General features: G+C 63.4%; 2 protein-coding genes and 1 non-coding gene across 10 annotated transcripts; 2 read left to right on the top strand and 1 right to left on the bottom strand.

Annotated features, from left to right (window-relative positions):
• Positions 1-143: 143 nt before the first annotated feature.
• On the bottom strand, positions 144-8623 carry PIDD1 (p53-induced death domain protein 1). 7 transcript variants are annotated; one of them, XM_081536230.1, is made up of 15 exons: positions 5840-8623; positions 5140-5458; positions 4277-4690; positions 3727-3936; positions 3587-3641; positions 3213-3414; positions 2753-3130; positions 2527-2674; positions 2305-2440; positions 2077-2227; positions 1871-1994; positions 1677-1795; positions 1487-1600; positions 1187-1386; positions 144-748 (listed from the first exon to the last, which is right to left on the bottom strand). In XM_081536230.1, the coding sequence occupies exons 1-15, from the start codon at positions 6425-6427 to the stop codon at positions 490-492; spliced, it is 3417 nt and encodes a 1138-aa protein (XP_081392356.1). In that variant the 5' UTR covers positions 6428-8623; the 3' UTR covers positions 144-489. The 7 variants fall into 7 exon arrangements, with proteins under 7 accessions (XP_081392356.1, XP_081392357.1, XP_081392358.1 ...); XM_081536231.1 differs by having other exon boundaries at positions 5140-5519; positions 5833-6282; XM_081536232.1 differs by having other exon boundaries at positions 5140-5519; positions 5840-6173.
• A 556-nt stretch (positions 8624-9179) lies between these two features.
• On the top strand, positions 9180-11436 carry RPLP2 (ribosomal protein lateral stalk subunit P2). Of its 2 annotated transcripts, none has more exons than XM_081536239.1 (5): positions 9180-9263; positions 9449-9572; positions 10477-10525; positions 11119-11217; positions 11323-11436. In XM_081536239.1, exons 2-5 carry the CDS (start codon positions 9450-9452, stop codon positions 11397-11399), a joined length of 348 nt encoding a protein of 115 aa, XP_081392365.1. In that variant the 5' UTR covers positions 9180-9263; position 9449; the 3' UTR covers positions 11400-11436. The 2 variants fall into 2 exon arrangements, with proteins under 2 accessions (XP_081392365.1, XP_081392366.1); XM_081536240.1 differs by having other exon boundaries at positions 11326-11436.
• On the top strand, positions 10556-10690 carry LOC145524953 (small nucleolar RNA SNORA52). Its single transcript, XR_014067983.1, has one exon. It is a non-coding gene; the product is annotated as a small nucleolar RNA SNORA52 (small nucleolar RNA).
• Positions 11437-14073: the final 2637 nt, after the last annotated feature.

The following is a 14073-nucleotide window of genomic DNA, read 5'->3' on the forward strand; positions in this document are numbered from 1 at the left end:
CGCTGCATGGGCCAGGGACCAGGGACTACTCCCATCCGGCCAGCGGGTGGCGGGGTGCGCTGGGACGAAGTGTCCCTAAGGGAGGAGCTGTGCGAACTGAACTGGCCAAGCAGCGGGCCCCCAACCAAAAGGCAGATGCGCAATCCCGCACACGACTGTATTCATGGGGCAGCAGCTGTTACTTTGGAGCTGGGACTCCTCTCCCTCCCAGAGATTGGGTCCCAGTGCAGGTGCTGGGCGCAGACAAGTGGGAATGAGGGCTGTGCAGAAGGAAGTCAGTACACAGGCCCGCTTGCAACTGAGCAGGGGCCAGCCCTCAGATCACCTGCCCACCCCTGGCCTTCCACCCGCCTCTCCACCTGAGACAGTCAGCGCCGAGACAACCCCCGGGCCAGTGCGCGCATCACACGGCCGGGGGGCGGCCACTTTGCTCACACGCAGGGAAGGTTTGAAAGCAGGAGCCTCAGGGTCCAGCCCGAAGTCTGGGGTCTAGGCCTGGGCAGACTCTGGGGATGGTGACGGCGACCGGTCAGGCAGGGTGAGGCTCCCAGGGGCCAGGCTTGTGTGCTGGATGCCCTCCTGGTACTTGCGGCGGCCAAGCTCCAAGACAGCCCGCACCTCTTCGGCCACATCTCGCCGGTCGCTCTGCTCCAGGGCCCGCACAAGATGCCCCACGGCCCCCGGCTGCCCAGCCTGGCGCTCTGCCCAGGAGAAGAGCATGTGGCGGATCTGCCCATCCAGGTCATCCCTGGGGGGACAGGGGAGCAGTCAGGGGGGCCGCCACGACCACCTGCCACACCCAGGGTCTTGCTCTTCCTCCCAGCACGGGTGCCTTGCTCCCTGGGCCAGGGGTGGCCAAACCCTCCCTTTCCTGCCACTGCGCTCAGCAGGCCCCAGCCCAGCGCCAGCTCAGCACCAGCCCGCGCTGCAGGTGTCCAAGAGGCTTCACTGGGCATTCCTGCCCCAGCCCAGCGCCAGCCCGCGCTGCAGGTGTCCAAGAGGCTTCACTGGGCGTTCGACCTCCCGCCGCTGCATGGGCCAGGGACCAGGGACTACTCCCGTCCGGCCAGCGGATGGCAGGGTGCGCTGGGACGAAGTGTCCCTAAGGGACACTGCCCCCCTTCCCCGGAAGGACCTCAGCCAGCCTCCGGGGGGAAGCCAGCAGGACGAGAGGCTCAGAACTCACCGGAACTCGTGCCGGATGCGCTGGAGCTCACGGTAGGGCAGGCCCAGGTGCAGAGCCACAGCCGGCCAGTCAGGGCCCAGGCGCCCGGCCACGTTCAGCAGGTTGCTCTGGGTCAGGAAGCCAGTCTCGGCGTCGCCCAGGTTCAGAGGCGCCAGGGAGAGGCCAGGCCCCTGTTCTGGGCCCTCACGTCCCCGCAATCTCTGCGGGCAGGTCGAGGTGGCAGTGAGCTCCGGCCTCACCGCAGCCCACCCCAGCTCCTCCCCCATCCCCTCCACATGGGGCTCCCCGGCCAGGCCTCACGGGCAGCTTGATGGGCAGAGTGGCCATCCACAGGGCAGCTGTGGCCCTCTTCTGCCGGGCAGCCTCCGCCGCCTCAGGCACCACCTCTGGCACCTCGCCCCGGTAGAAGGACACCTGGGGGAGGAGGAGGTGGGCTGCAGCGCTCTGGCCTCGGCCAGGGCGGCGCAGGGCACCCACCCCACTGGCCCACCTGGCCCCTCACGGCCCGAGCCCGTCGGTCCAGGGCGGTGGTCACGTACACCTCCTTCAGGTTCTTCAGGTGTGAGTAGAAGACAAAGCACACCCTGCCCTCCACGCAGTCTGGGCGGTCTGTGGGCACAGGGAGAGCTCAGCTGGGGCTCAGGGGCAGACCCAGGGTCCCTTCTCCGGGCGCCGGGCGCACACCTGCATCAATGTCAATTCCCCTCTCGAAGGCAGCGAAGAACTTCTCGCCCTCAAACATCTCCACGGTGTCCGAGGGCTCTGGGCCGCGGTATCGCTCCAGCAGCCGCCTCAGGGTGGCGTCCACCTGGGCGAGGGGGGGGACCCACTGGCTGGGCGCCTGATGCCCTGTGTGCCCCCCCCACCCCCCAGCCCTCCGCCACCCCCACCTTGTTGCGGGGCAGGCACTGCAGCAGGACCTGCTCGGGGTCCCGGCGTCTCTGCAGCGCAATGAGGTTTACGCGGTGCAGCCGCAGCCGCTCCCAGGCCTTCCGTGCCAGGCCCCCCACGCAGGTCTTGGTGGTGTACCAGAGCCAGTACCTGGGAAGCCGGGGTGAGGGGGGCCCTGCAGGCCGGGGGTGGGGTGAGGAGGGGGCCGAGGAGGTGGGGGCACTGACCAGGAGAAGTGCGTGACCTGGAAGCGTGCGTACAGGTGCGTCAGCTCCAGGGCCACCTGCGCCGTGATGTCCTCCCAGGCGGCCGCGGAGGCGGCCCGATGCAGCAGATGCAGGCGGGCGCGGTCCAGACTCAGGCCTGGGGGGGGCGGTGCCGGCTGAGGCCTCTGGCCGGGCACCCCTCCTGAGCACCACCCCGCCCCGTGCCCACACGGCTGCCCTCACCTGTGACGCCGGGCGGCAGAGGCAGCTGGACGGTGACTGGCCGAAGGAAGCCCGAGGGGCCGCTCTGTGAGAGGCAGAGCAGGGGGCTGGCGGCCGCCTCGGGCTCCCCCAGCAGGGCCGGCAGATCTCTGCTGCCCACGGGCACCACCTGGAGCGGACGGGCCGCCCGAGCGGTCACTTCGGTGCCTGGGCGCCCCCGCCCCCCCAGGGGGCGTCCCGGCCCTACCTGCATGCGCACGGGACGAGGCTCCTCGGTGGCCCCCGCGGGGAAGGTGACCCTGACCCCGGCATGTCCAGAGGAGCACAGCAGCGCCCCCTCTGGGGGCACCAGGCAGGCGTCGGACACCGGGCGCGAAACCACGAGGAACCAGGAGAAGTGCGGCACCTGGCAGTGCGCCCAGAGCCGCGGGCGCGGAGGCCGGGTTGGACGGGCGGCCGAGCAGGGCCGGCGCCTCCCAGACGGCCCGGCCGCCCTCACCTTGGGCGCCTCTTCCTCCAGGTGGGTCTCCAGGTCGCTCCAGCTGCTGTCACTCAGTGTCCTGATCACCACCTCGCGGCAACGCCGGGCCCGTGGGGGCACGAAGAGCAGCCACAGGCCCACCTCCTGCCAGGCAAGGGGGGCGTGAGCGCCGGGCCCTCCTTGTCGGGGCCCTGGCCCGCACTGCCCCACCCCGCCCCAGCCGTGCCTGCTGGAAGGCCACCCCGTGGGGCTGCAGCTCCAGGACGCCGCTGAGCAGAGCGTCGTGGGGACCCAGGGGCACGAGGCGCGGCTCCGGCAGCCATAGGCGGTAGTGGATGGTCACGGGGGCAGCCGTGGCCCCCGCGGGGAACTGCAGGCGGACGCCACAGGCCAAGGTCACGGAGCAGCCTTGGGGGGTCACGGCAAAGCTGAGGGAAGACAAGCAGGCACAGAGTCGGACACAGCAGGGTCCCCTAGGCCTGAATCTGGTGCCCCGGGAACCTGTGGGAGACCCCCGAGGCACGGGCAAGGTGTACAGCGAGGGCAGGGTGAGGGGGTGGACAGACGCTTTCCCAGCCCAGCCCCTCCCTCACGCCATACCTGTCCAGATCTGAGGTCAGCAACAGCCTGGGCATTTCTGGGACCACGGGTGTCCCTGGGGAAGGACAGATGGGCTGTTAGGCCGGCGATGACACCTGCGTCCTGTCTGTGGTCTGCCCCCAGCCCCACTGCGACCCTACCTGGGGGGGTGGGGGGGTCAGGAGGGGGTCTGCCCAAGGGGTTTCCTTGCAGGCGCACGAAGGGGGCGTCCAGCAGCTCAGGGGGCACGTCCCGGAGCTGGTTGTCCCTCAGGTCGAGCCGGGTGAGCAGTGGGAGGCGGGCCAGGCTGGCGGGCACTGAAGCCAGGAGGTTGCTGTGCAGAATCAAGAGCCGTAGGGCCCGCAGCCCCGCTGCGGGAGGCGCCGGCTTAGGGCCAGCAGAGGACCGTCACGGCCACCCCAGTCCCTGAGCGCCAGGCCAGGCGGCTCGCACGGGGGCCTCCCGGGAAGCCCTTTCAGTCTCCACCCTGTAACTGGACTAGAGAGCTCGAGGAGGCCTGTGCAGGTGGGGAGCCTCGACAGCCAGGGAAGCGGGGGGCACGCGAGGGCTGCCGGGGAGGGCGAAGGCTCAGGTGGACCAGCCCATGTGTACAAGGTCCCACAGAGGAGAGACGGCCGCGCAGGAGGGCAGGTCAGCCAGCAGCCCACAGGCACTCCCCACTGGGCCCCGGGAGCCAGGGCCGCGACTCACCAAGGGAGCCGGGGAGGCTCTGCAGCCGATTGGAGGCCAGATTGAGCTCGGCCAGACTGCCCAGGCCTCCGATCTCAGGGGGCAGGGCCTCCAGCAAGTTCCCAGAGAGATCGAGGCGCTGCAGGCTGGACAGGGCTCCCAGGGCTGGGGGCAGCGTTCGCAAGCGGTTGTGGGTGACGGCAAGGAAGGTGAGGGCGGGGAGGGCCCCCAGGGCCGCGGGCAGCTCTGAGAGGCAGTTACGAGACAGCAGGAGAGCATCCAGGCCACGCATCTGGGGGACGCAGGCCGGCAGTGCCTCCAGGCTGTTGAAGCTCAGATCCAGGTGGGCCAAGTGGGCTAGGCCGCTCAGGCTGGCGGGCAGCGTGGTGAGGGACCCCTGGAGGCAGGCACCCAGGGCATCCCGACGTTGCCCACCTGATGGGGGAAAGGCAGACACACGTGGCCCTCACAGTCAGAGTCCCAGGTGAGCCCAGCCCTGCCAGCCAGGGAGACGGGTGCATGGAGCTCCGCCCCAGCCCCACCAGAACAGAGAGAGACAGACAGAGGTTGGAGAGCCACCGGCAGGTGAAGCAGGCAGACACAGACGGTGCGGTCTTGTCTCAGCTGAGAGCCATCACCGGTGACCCATCCCAGGAAAAAGACCCACCCTGGTGTCTGCTGGAGACCCCACCATGCAGCTGCTGGGTCCGGGAGCCCAGGCCCAGCCAGCTTCTTCTTGGGGGAACACGGCTGGGTAGAGCTGTACAGGGAACAGTGCCGGGGCTGGGGCCGGGGTCCACCTTTCAGGACCAGGAAGCAGAGGCAGGAGCGAGAGATAGGTGGGACAGGGCTGGAACCGGGGGTGGGGTGGGGGTGGGGCTCACCTTTGAGGACCAGGGAGCGGAGGCGTGGCAGGCTCCACGGCAGCCGGGCCAGGGCGGCCTCCAGCAGCTGAGGGTCCTCGTGGCCACTCAGCTGCAGGAAGTCCACCTCCAGCAGCTGAGGGGCCTGCTGGGCACACAGGCGCAGCAGCCAGCGGCAGCCCCCGGGGTACAGATGCAGGCTCAGCCGGTTCCCAGCCGGGAGTGGGGGCTCCTTCAGCCCTGCACCCGCAGCCTCTGGAGCATCTCTCGCAGCATCTTCTGGGGCCAACGTCGCGGGCACCGGCCCCGCCTCCACCGCAGCCATCGCCCACCAGCCGTCCTTGGGGGCCAGACATGTCCCAGCTCGCCAGGCAGGCCTGCTCAGGCAGGGCCCAAAGAGGCTGCAGAGTCAGGGGGAGGAGTGGGCTGGGCGTCCTCCCAGCCAGAGGAAGGGGGACTCGGGCTGGGGGGAGCCAGGCCCGCTGGTCCAGAGTCCAATGCCTAGGCTGGACAGACTGTCACTGACACAAGCTGGGGAACAGGACTCCCGGGGGCTGGGAAGGCGGCAGGCAGGAGACCTGTGAGTGCAGAGGGGCTGGGGGACATGCCTGAGGGGGTGGGGGAGGGAGGCTTCACACCCGGAGTCTAGGAACCTGACAAGGGACTCCTAGTCCAGCCCGCCCCAGTGCTGCCTGCCGGGCACCCGAGTCCCACCTCCAACCTTCACATTTCTCGGCTCCGACCGGAGGCACTGGCTCTCATCTACCACGTGGGGGCGGTGGCCCAGGCAAGAACACGAAGGATCCTGCCCGCGTCTGTCCGAGCAGTACGAGGGGGTTCCTGAAGACGGGCCCCCACTTCCTGGCCCCTGGAGGAGGACTCTCCCGCCACTTCCAGCTCGCACCTCGGTCCGCAGCAGAGGTCGGTGCACCGCGCAGTCGCCGCCCCCACCGCTCGGGGGCGTGTCCTGGGGGAGAGACCGCACCGCAACCCCTCTCCCAACCTCCGCGTCCCCTAGATGCGCCCGCGGCCCGCGCGTCACCTGCGCTCCCGGCGGCGCGTTTCCGGGTCCGGCCGCGTGGGAAGCTCGCCTCGCGCCCGCAGGGTCCGCCGGCAGGGGACTCGGGGTCCAGCCCGCCCCGCCCGCCCCGCCCGCCGCCGGACACCGCCCCGCCGCACTCAGCTTCCTGTCGGCCGGCGTGCGTCTGTGCCGACTGGCCTTCCCGCGGGAAGGCCCGCTTTTCGCGCCACAAAATCCAATCTTTCCGAGGTTCTCCGGCCCTGGGCCGGCTCTGCTCTGGCTATGCATTCCCGGCCCCGCGTTAAAAAAACTAGTGCGATCTCTGGCACTAGTTCTGACCTCAGGGGATACTGAGGGCTGATCGCAGCTGCTGCCCGACACCCACCTCCTGCTGGAGGACAGCACTGAGGCCCCCAGCCAGCCCCCAAAGGCCTCCTCTCAGGCCCCGCAGAGCCCAGGGCCCACCTTCTGTTGTAGCCACACGTTCTGGGAAACAAACTCACTCAGAAGGACAATGCAGGTAGTGGAGTGCAGTTTATTACACCGGTGGGCCCAAGGCAGAGTCTTCTCTTAGCCAAGGACCCCGACCAGCATTTGTGCAAATCTTTTATACCCCATGTGTACGTGTCTGAACTCACCACCCCAAATTCCTTGAGACATACATAAACAAAGGAAGGGTAAATACAATCACAATAATCCCATCATTCATGTGTCATGTGTTTAAACAGTTAAACAATTGGCCAATAATCAATAAGCCCGAGGTTACACTCCGATAGGTACAGAAAAATGTATGGCCTGTCCGGGACAGGGGTGATGAGTGTATGTTTTCTCTTAGGCGATGAGTAACCTGGATACGATCTTCAGGGTTCCCCTGTCCGGAGGGGGTCTTATCCTTCTATTGTCGTTTCCACAGGCACTAAGCACAGAGTTCAGAGTCCATTAGAGAGGTGGCCGAGCATGATCAGCACGAACAGGCCTAAAATGGAGTCCAGGCCCCATGAATGCCCTCTTCACTTCCATGATCCTACCTTGGCGCACTCTGGACCACCTCCCGGCCCCCCCGGCCCCAGCGGGCTTCCCCATAGGCTGCCTCCTTTTTCCTCAGCATCTCACGAGGGAGGAAAAGGAGATGGGAGAGACCAGCTGCGGCCCAAGGACCTCAAACCAGGTCTGTCTCTCAAGAAGGCCTTCCCGACTGGTCCTTCCTCACCTCACAGAACAGGTGCCTGTGAACATATACATTGCTCCAGCCTGTTCTGCTCCAAATGACACCTCTGTATCCTCTTTCCACCACCCTTCCCACCTGGACAGGCAGCTCCTGCTAAGGCCTGTGTTCTCCCCAGCTCATATTCCCCCTTCCGTTTCCACACAGCTGCCAGAATAAACACACACACACACACACACAGGAACATTATTCAGACTTAAAAAGTAATAAGTAATGGTGTCATCAACTCAATGGACATGAGTTTGAGCAAACCCTGGAAGATCGTGAAAGACAGGGAAGTCTGGCATGCTGTAGTCCACGGGGTTGCAGAGTCCCACAGGATTGAGCGAGGGAGCAACCAAAGGTAATGAAATCCTGACACGTTACAATATGAATGAACTTTAAGGGCATTACACTAAATGAAATAAGCCAGACACAAGAGGACAAATTCTGTATGATTCCACTTATGTAAGACCCCTAACATAGAAACAGAAAATAAATGGGAGCCAGGGCTGGGGGAGGGATGGGCGTTATCGTTTAGGATTCAAGAAGAGGAAAAAAGCTCTGGAGATACACCGTGGTGATAGTTGCACGTCAGTGTGACCGCATCTAGTGCCACTAAACTGTATGATTAAAGTGGTTTTACAGTACATATTATCGTACCATTAAAAAAGTCACAACAGGCCACTTTTCCCGTGTGACTGCAACAATGCTATCCTTGCCAGATGGTTTTCCTCACTTTACCCTCGCTGTGTGACCTTGAGCAGAAAAACCTTTCTGTGCCGGACCCTCACCGATGTAATGTGGTTTCCGTGTGGCTTTCGTTATCGCATCGGTGCTGGGCCCTAACAAGAGCCCGCCTGGGCTGCCTGCTGCCTCTGAACCCATCTCCGGCCAGCTTAGCAAGGCCTTTACCCCTGGGGCCTGATGCTCGCCCAGATCTTCGCAGGGCAGGCGTTCGCTCATCCTTCAGCCCTCTTCGCTCAGGGTGTACCTCAGCCTGGGACTGCCTCGTTTAACTATCTGTGTCCGCGCACTAGAACCTAAGTTCTGAGGAAGCAGAACCGGGGCCTGGGCCAGCCCCCAGGACTGACGCCAGGCTGCAGCAAAGTCCCCGACACGGAGTGAACGAGCAACGTGTGCTGTGTCCGCGGGGAAGCTGACGTCTTCTCCGAGAGGGCAAGGCCCGGGTGGGGGCGGGTCACGCGGGCGTGGACGGTTCTGGCTCCGCTCCTCCGAGCGGCGGTGACAGAGCCTCCTAACTTCACCTGGGGCCCCCGCCGTGGCACTAGGGCTGGGGGGAGCAGCGGCTCTGGGTTCCGCAGAGCGAACGCTCGGGGCGGCTCGCCCGCCTGTCTGGGCCAGGCCGGACAGCCGGCTCGTGTCCGCGTAGCGGGTCCGAGCCCGCAGCGGCGCCGGGCCACGTGCGGCCCGCAGCGTCCCTGCGCTTCCGATAGCCGTGCACCATGGGACTTGTAGTTCGCCGGCCGCGTTCGCCGCTCCTACAGAGAAGCGACCAGCGTGCGGAGGCCGCGCTGCATGCTGGGAGCTGTAGGCGCCGCGTGGCATCCTGGGAACCCTGAAGGGAGAAATGCTACACTCCGGGCTCGCGCCTCTCTCAGCCCCACTTTCCCCAGGGATCTCGGGCGGCAGTCACCCCACTGTATACACGAAGACAGCCCTGGAACTGCCTTCCGCCTTTGCGGTGGCGGCTGCGGGACAGAAGGGATAATGGCGTCTCCTGCGTCTTCATTGGCTAGGCTCCGCGTGACGTCACTAGGAGGCGCCCTCGCGGGGCGCCGAGCGCAAGTCCCGGAGGCTTCTGGGTAGCGAATTACTCCCGCCCCTAGCACCGGCCCTTTCCTTTCCGTCCCTGACGCCGCCGAGGTCGCACGCGCGAGGCTGCTCTGCCGCCGCTGAGTGAGTGGGCCGGGAGGGCCGGGCCGCGGGGTCTGGCCGCGGTCGTGAGTGCCGCGGGGGGCGGGCGGGGCAGGGCGTGGGCCAGGCCTCGGCGGCGGCTCCGCACCAGCCGCGCGCGGCCCGGCACTGGCCTCGCAGGGACCGGAGGCCGCCCGTAATGCCGTTGTCCTTGTCTCATGCGCTAGGATGCGTTACGTTGCCTCCTACTTGTTGGCTGCCCTCGGGGGCAATTCCTCCCCCAGCGCCAAGGACATCAAAAAGATCCTGGACAGCGTGGGCATCGAGGCAGACGACGACCGGCTCAACAAGGTAGCCGCCTCGCGGGGGCCTGAAGGCCCCGCCGACCCTATACCCCGCACACGGGGCTCCCTCTCCTACCCATCCCAGGGAAGTAGCTTGCCGCGGGTTTGGTAGGAGGCCTTTGCCAGCCCATGTGGTTTTGGAACTGTCCTAATGTACTGGTACAGCCCAAAGGAAGAAAAAATGGAGATGAAGTCAAGTCCGCATTAGCGTGGCTCAGCGGGAAGAAGTCATGTGTAAGCTTTTCTTTTTTTAAAGTGACAACAAGTCCACATTAACTTTATTCTTCTGAACTCAACGTGGTGGTGGTTTACTCGCTAAGTCATGTCGGACTGTTGTGACCCTATGGGCTGTAGGCCGCCAGGCTCCTCTGTCCATGGGATTTCCTAGGCGAGAATACTGGAGTGGGTTGCCATTTCCTTTTCCAAGGGATCTTCCCAATCCAGGAATCGAACCCAGGTTCCCTGCATTGCAGGCGGACTCCTGCACTGCTAGCAGATTCTTTACCATCTGAGCTACAGGGGCGTCAGAAACACACTGAGTGCTGTGCCTAGTGACTCAGTCCTGACTGTGCCACCCCGTGAGCTGCAGCCCACCAGGCTCCTCTGTCCATGGGGAGTCTCCAGGCAAGAATGCTTCCTGACCCAGGGATGGTACCCAGGTCTCCCGCATTGCAGGTGGAGTCTTTACTGACCGGGCCACCAGGGAAGCTCTCACTCAACCTAGTGAAGGTTATTTTGCTAAATATTGAGTGTAAAGTGAGATACTTTGCATTCTTTTTCAGCAGTAAGTTTTGGTGTTAGTTTCCACATGTTGGGTGTCTTAACTTACCTGTCCCGAGTGGGTCATAATTGCTGTGCGGGGGAGGGGAGGGGTGGCCGCCTCTGGTGACCCTGCTCTTCGTCTGCTCTAGGTTATCAGTGAGCTGAACGGAAAGAACATTGAGGACGTCATTGCCCAGGGTGAGGTCATGTTCGAGGCTTTCGTCTTCACGGTCCATTCTAATCCCTGCCGGTCAGCCTGTGACCTGCCAGGCTTCGCTTGTGGACCAGAGCACCCTAGAAGCCTTCCCCAGAGGAGTGAGCAGGGTTTCCATGGGCTCATGCCATGGGCGCTTCTAGACAACCCCCAGGCAGGGCGGCAGAGGGCGCCCGTGCTCTTGGGGCTTCTGTAAACAAGCCTCGCCACTCTTATGTGGGGCGCTAGGACAGACCACAGGCCCCTACCCTGTGAGATCAGGCTGGAGCTGGACTTATGTGGAAATTGAGCTTTTGGGGAGCTGTTTTTGTCCGTGGGTCCATGACAGGTCAAAGGCAGCCGTGTCTGTGAGCTCACAGTGGATTTTATCTGCCTGATCGTAAGCACGTGTGTCCAGCTTACCTCCCATGTAGGGCGCTGTGGACCTGCAGGTCTCCTGGGGGGTTCCTGAAGTCAGTATCTGGGAAAACAGGAATCTGACACAGACCCTAATGAGCTGGACATAGTCTCTTTGCTCTGAGATGACATTCGGTGGAGCACCTGCTCTGGCCTCACCGACCTTTTTTGGTTTCTGCAGGTATCGGCAAGCTGGCCAGTGTGCCCGCTGGTGGGGCTGTGGCCGTCTCTGCTGCCCCAGGATCTGCAGCACCTGCTGCGGGCTCTGCTCCAGCCGCAGGTAAGTGGAGGTTCAGGCAGCTGTGGGTGCACTCGCCCTGGGGTCTGTCTCTGCCGCGTGTGTGGCCTGCACTGCGACTGAGCTCACCACACTTCCTCCCCACAGCAGAGGAGAAGAAGGAGGAGAAGAAGGAAGAGTCGGAGGAGTCAGATGATGACATGGGCTTTGGCTTGTTTGACTAGAGTCCCGCTGCCCTGCAAATAAAACCCTTTTTATGTATTTCTTGAGCTATCTGTGAGTGCTTTGTCAGTGTGGTCTCTGCATCCTTGTCTCGTTCTGGGATGAACCAGGATCCTCGCTCGGTGGAATCGGAAGAGCCAGGAGTGGGGTGCCTGGGAGGGGTCACTTCCTGTGGGTCTTGAGTATGGCCAAGCCTTGAGGCTTCTTCTTGGACATTGTCGTGGCTCCTGAGGACTGCCAGGGTCTTGGAGGGAATAAGGCTTTCAGGGGACTCCCCCTCCAGAAAAGCTTCAGAACCTGGGGTCAGTGGCCTCTGCTCTGTGAGGCAGGCACCTCCAGTTGAGGCCAGCAGTTCCCATCAGACTGAGTGGTTTCAGTTACACAAGGAGATGTGGTGCAACCAGATTCCGTTGTAGGAATTGGGCTCCTGGTCTTGTTCGAGTCAGCACCCCAGCTCCATCTTAGCTGCTGAGCAACTGGGGTGTCACTCAGCTGCTCTGAGCCTCGGTGTCCCCAGCTGTCTGGTGGCCACTGCCTTTGCTGGGCAGATGTGGAAGTGGCTTGCAGACAGCAGCGCTGGGCCGTGTGCTCTTCAGGTCCTTGAGTGGCAGGCCTGCCCACGCCCCTTTGCCAGGCTCTGGCCTAGAATACGGGGCAGAGGGGAGAGGCCCTCCTACTGCCCAGTTCAGTCGCTCAGTCGTGTCTGACTCTGACCCCATGGACTGCAGCGCGCCAGGCCTCCCTGTCCATCACTAACTCTTGGAGCTTACTCAAACTCCTGTCCATCGAGTTGGTGATGCCATCCAACCATCTCATCCTCTTGTCGTCCCCTTCTCCTCCCACCTTCAACCTTTGCCAGCTTCAGGGTCTTTTCCAATGAGTCAGTTCTTCCGCATCAAGTGACCAAACTATTGGAGTCTCAGCTTCACCATCAATCCTTCCAATGAAGATTCAGGACTGATTTCCTTTAGGATGGACTGGTTGGATTTCCTTGCAGTCCAAGGGATGCTCAAGGGTCTTAAACACCACAGTTCAAAAGCATCAGTTCTTCATCTCACTATCCTGGCCCTGTAGCTGTTGGCAGTCTTCAAGGCCTTGGGCCTCTGCCTGCCAATTCCAGGCCACTCAGTAGATCCTCTGCCTTTCTGAAGGCTGTGGTGTGGTGGGAAGGTGCTAGGAGCTCCCCAGCAGTAGGCGTTTCTGGAGCTGTGGGCTCACCGTTTCAGAGGAGAGTGGTGAGGGCGGCACAGGAGATGGCAGAGCAGAGGGGTGGGGACCTCCAGAAGAGGCCCCCGGGCAGGGGTGCTGCCCCTGAGGAGTGAGGGCTTGGACAGGGGTGAGGACCACGGTTAGGGGAAAAGGTCTGGGGGGTGGGGGTTGGTGGGGCTCTGTGTGCCCAGGGACACAGCTGACCCAGGGCCATGGTCCAAGGCTAGGGTATTGGGGTTCCTCCCAGAGGAGTGGACACAGGGCCCAGGGGCAGAACTCGCAATCCTAGGCTCAACCACTGCAGAAAAGAGCCCTGTGGGGGCAGAGGACCCCTGCCTGGCGGTCGACAGCCCCAGGGATTCTCATCTGTACTGACTGGGGGAGGGGCAGGTCCGCCTCCCACTCCACAGGCAGGATTCCGGGAAGGGCTCAAAGTTCCTGGCTCCAGAACTGGTCCCAGGGGCCTGAAGGGAGGGTTACGTACCCAAAACAAGTCAGCTAGTGTGTGGAAATGGGAGCAGAGGTCTCCCCGCACTGGGGCGGTGCAGCCTCATCCCCTCAGCCTTCTCAGGCCCCCGGCTGAGCTCCCAGTGTCCAGGTCCTCCTTGGCAGTCCACGCTGGTGACCCCCTGAGCTCTGCAGGCTGGCCTTGGGGGTCTGTTCTGTTTCCAGTGTACCCCCTCATCTCCTGATATGTCCAGCAGCCTCCCCAAGGGCTCAGTCACCCCAATCTTGTGCGGCCACCTCCTGTGCTGCACCTCCTTCCAAAGCATTTGGGGTTCTAAGTCAAGCACCCTCACCCCCCGCTTTCCCTCTTCCCAGGACCCAGCTCCCCTCCCCTCACTCCTGCCACCCAGGGCCCTGGAGGGTCTGTAGGGTGGGTGGCCCTTTGCCTTCCCATGTTTCACCCTCCTCAGTCCTTATCTGAACCTGCGGAAACACTCCCACTTCAGCACAACCCCCTCCCCCAAGTGGGGCCGTCTCTGCTGACTTTGCTCACTGTTCTACTGGTGCTGGTTCCCATGCCAGGCACACATGCCAAGTATGGGTGGCTTGGAGCTGAGGACTGGTTGGCGTGATGCCAGATGGCCCTGTCCTGGGGAGGCCCTGCTCTGGCTTTGCCTGGGCCTGGCTGGGGAGCAGCCCCAGGCTGGGTCCTAAACCAAACTCCTGCCTGGGGAGCGAATGTCAGGGGTGACATGTACACTGTCCACCTGCCTTCAGCACAGATAGCCCCTTGTCTGGGAGGTGGGGTGAGGTGCCGGGAGGAATCCTGCCAATGCAGGAGACATGGGTTTGAACCCTGAGTCCAGAAGTTCCCAAAAAGGAAATGGCAACCTATTCCAGTATTCTTGCCTGGGAACTCCCATGGACAGAGGAGCCTGGTGGGCTACAGTCCATGGAGTCAGAAGAGTCTGACAGGACTGAGCCAGTAAACAAGTGAGGTGCAGGGCTGGTCTCTGGATA

This window comes from Giraffa tippelskirchi, chromosome 10 (genome assembly GCF_054371585.1).
Source record: "Giraffa tippelskirchi isolate mGirTip1 chromosome 10, T2T-mGirTip1v1.2.pri, whole genome shotgun sequence".
Lineage (NCBI taxonomy): Eukaryota > Metazoa > Chordata > Mammalia > Artiodactyla > Giraffidae > Giraffa > Giraffa tippelskirchi.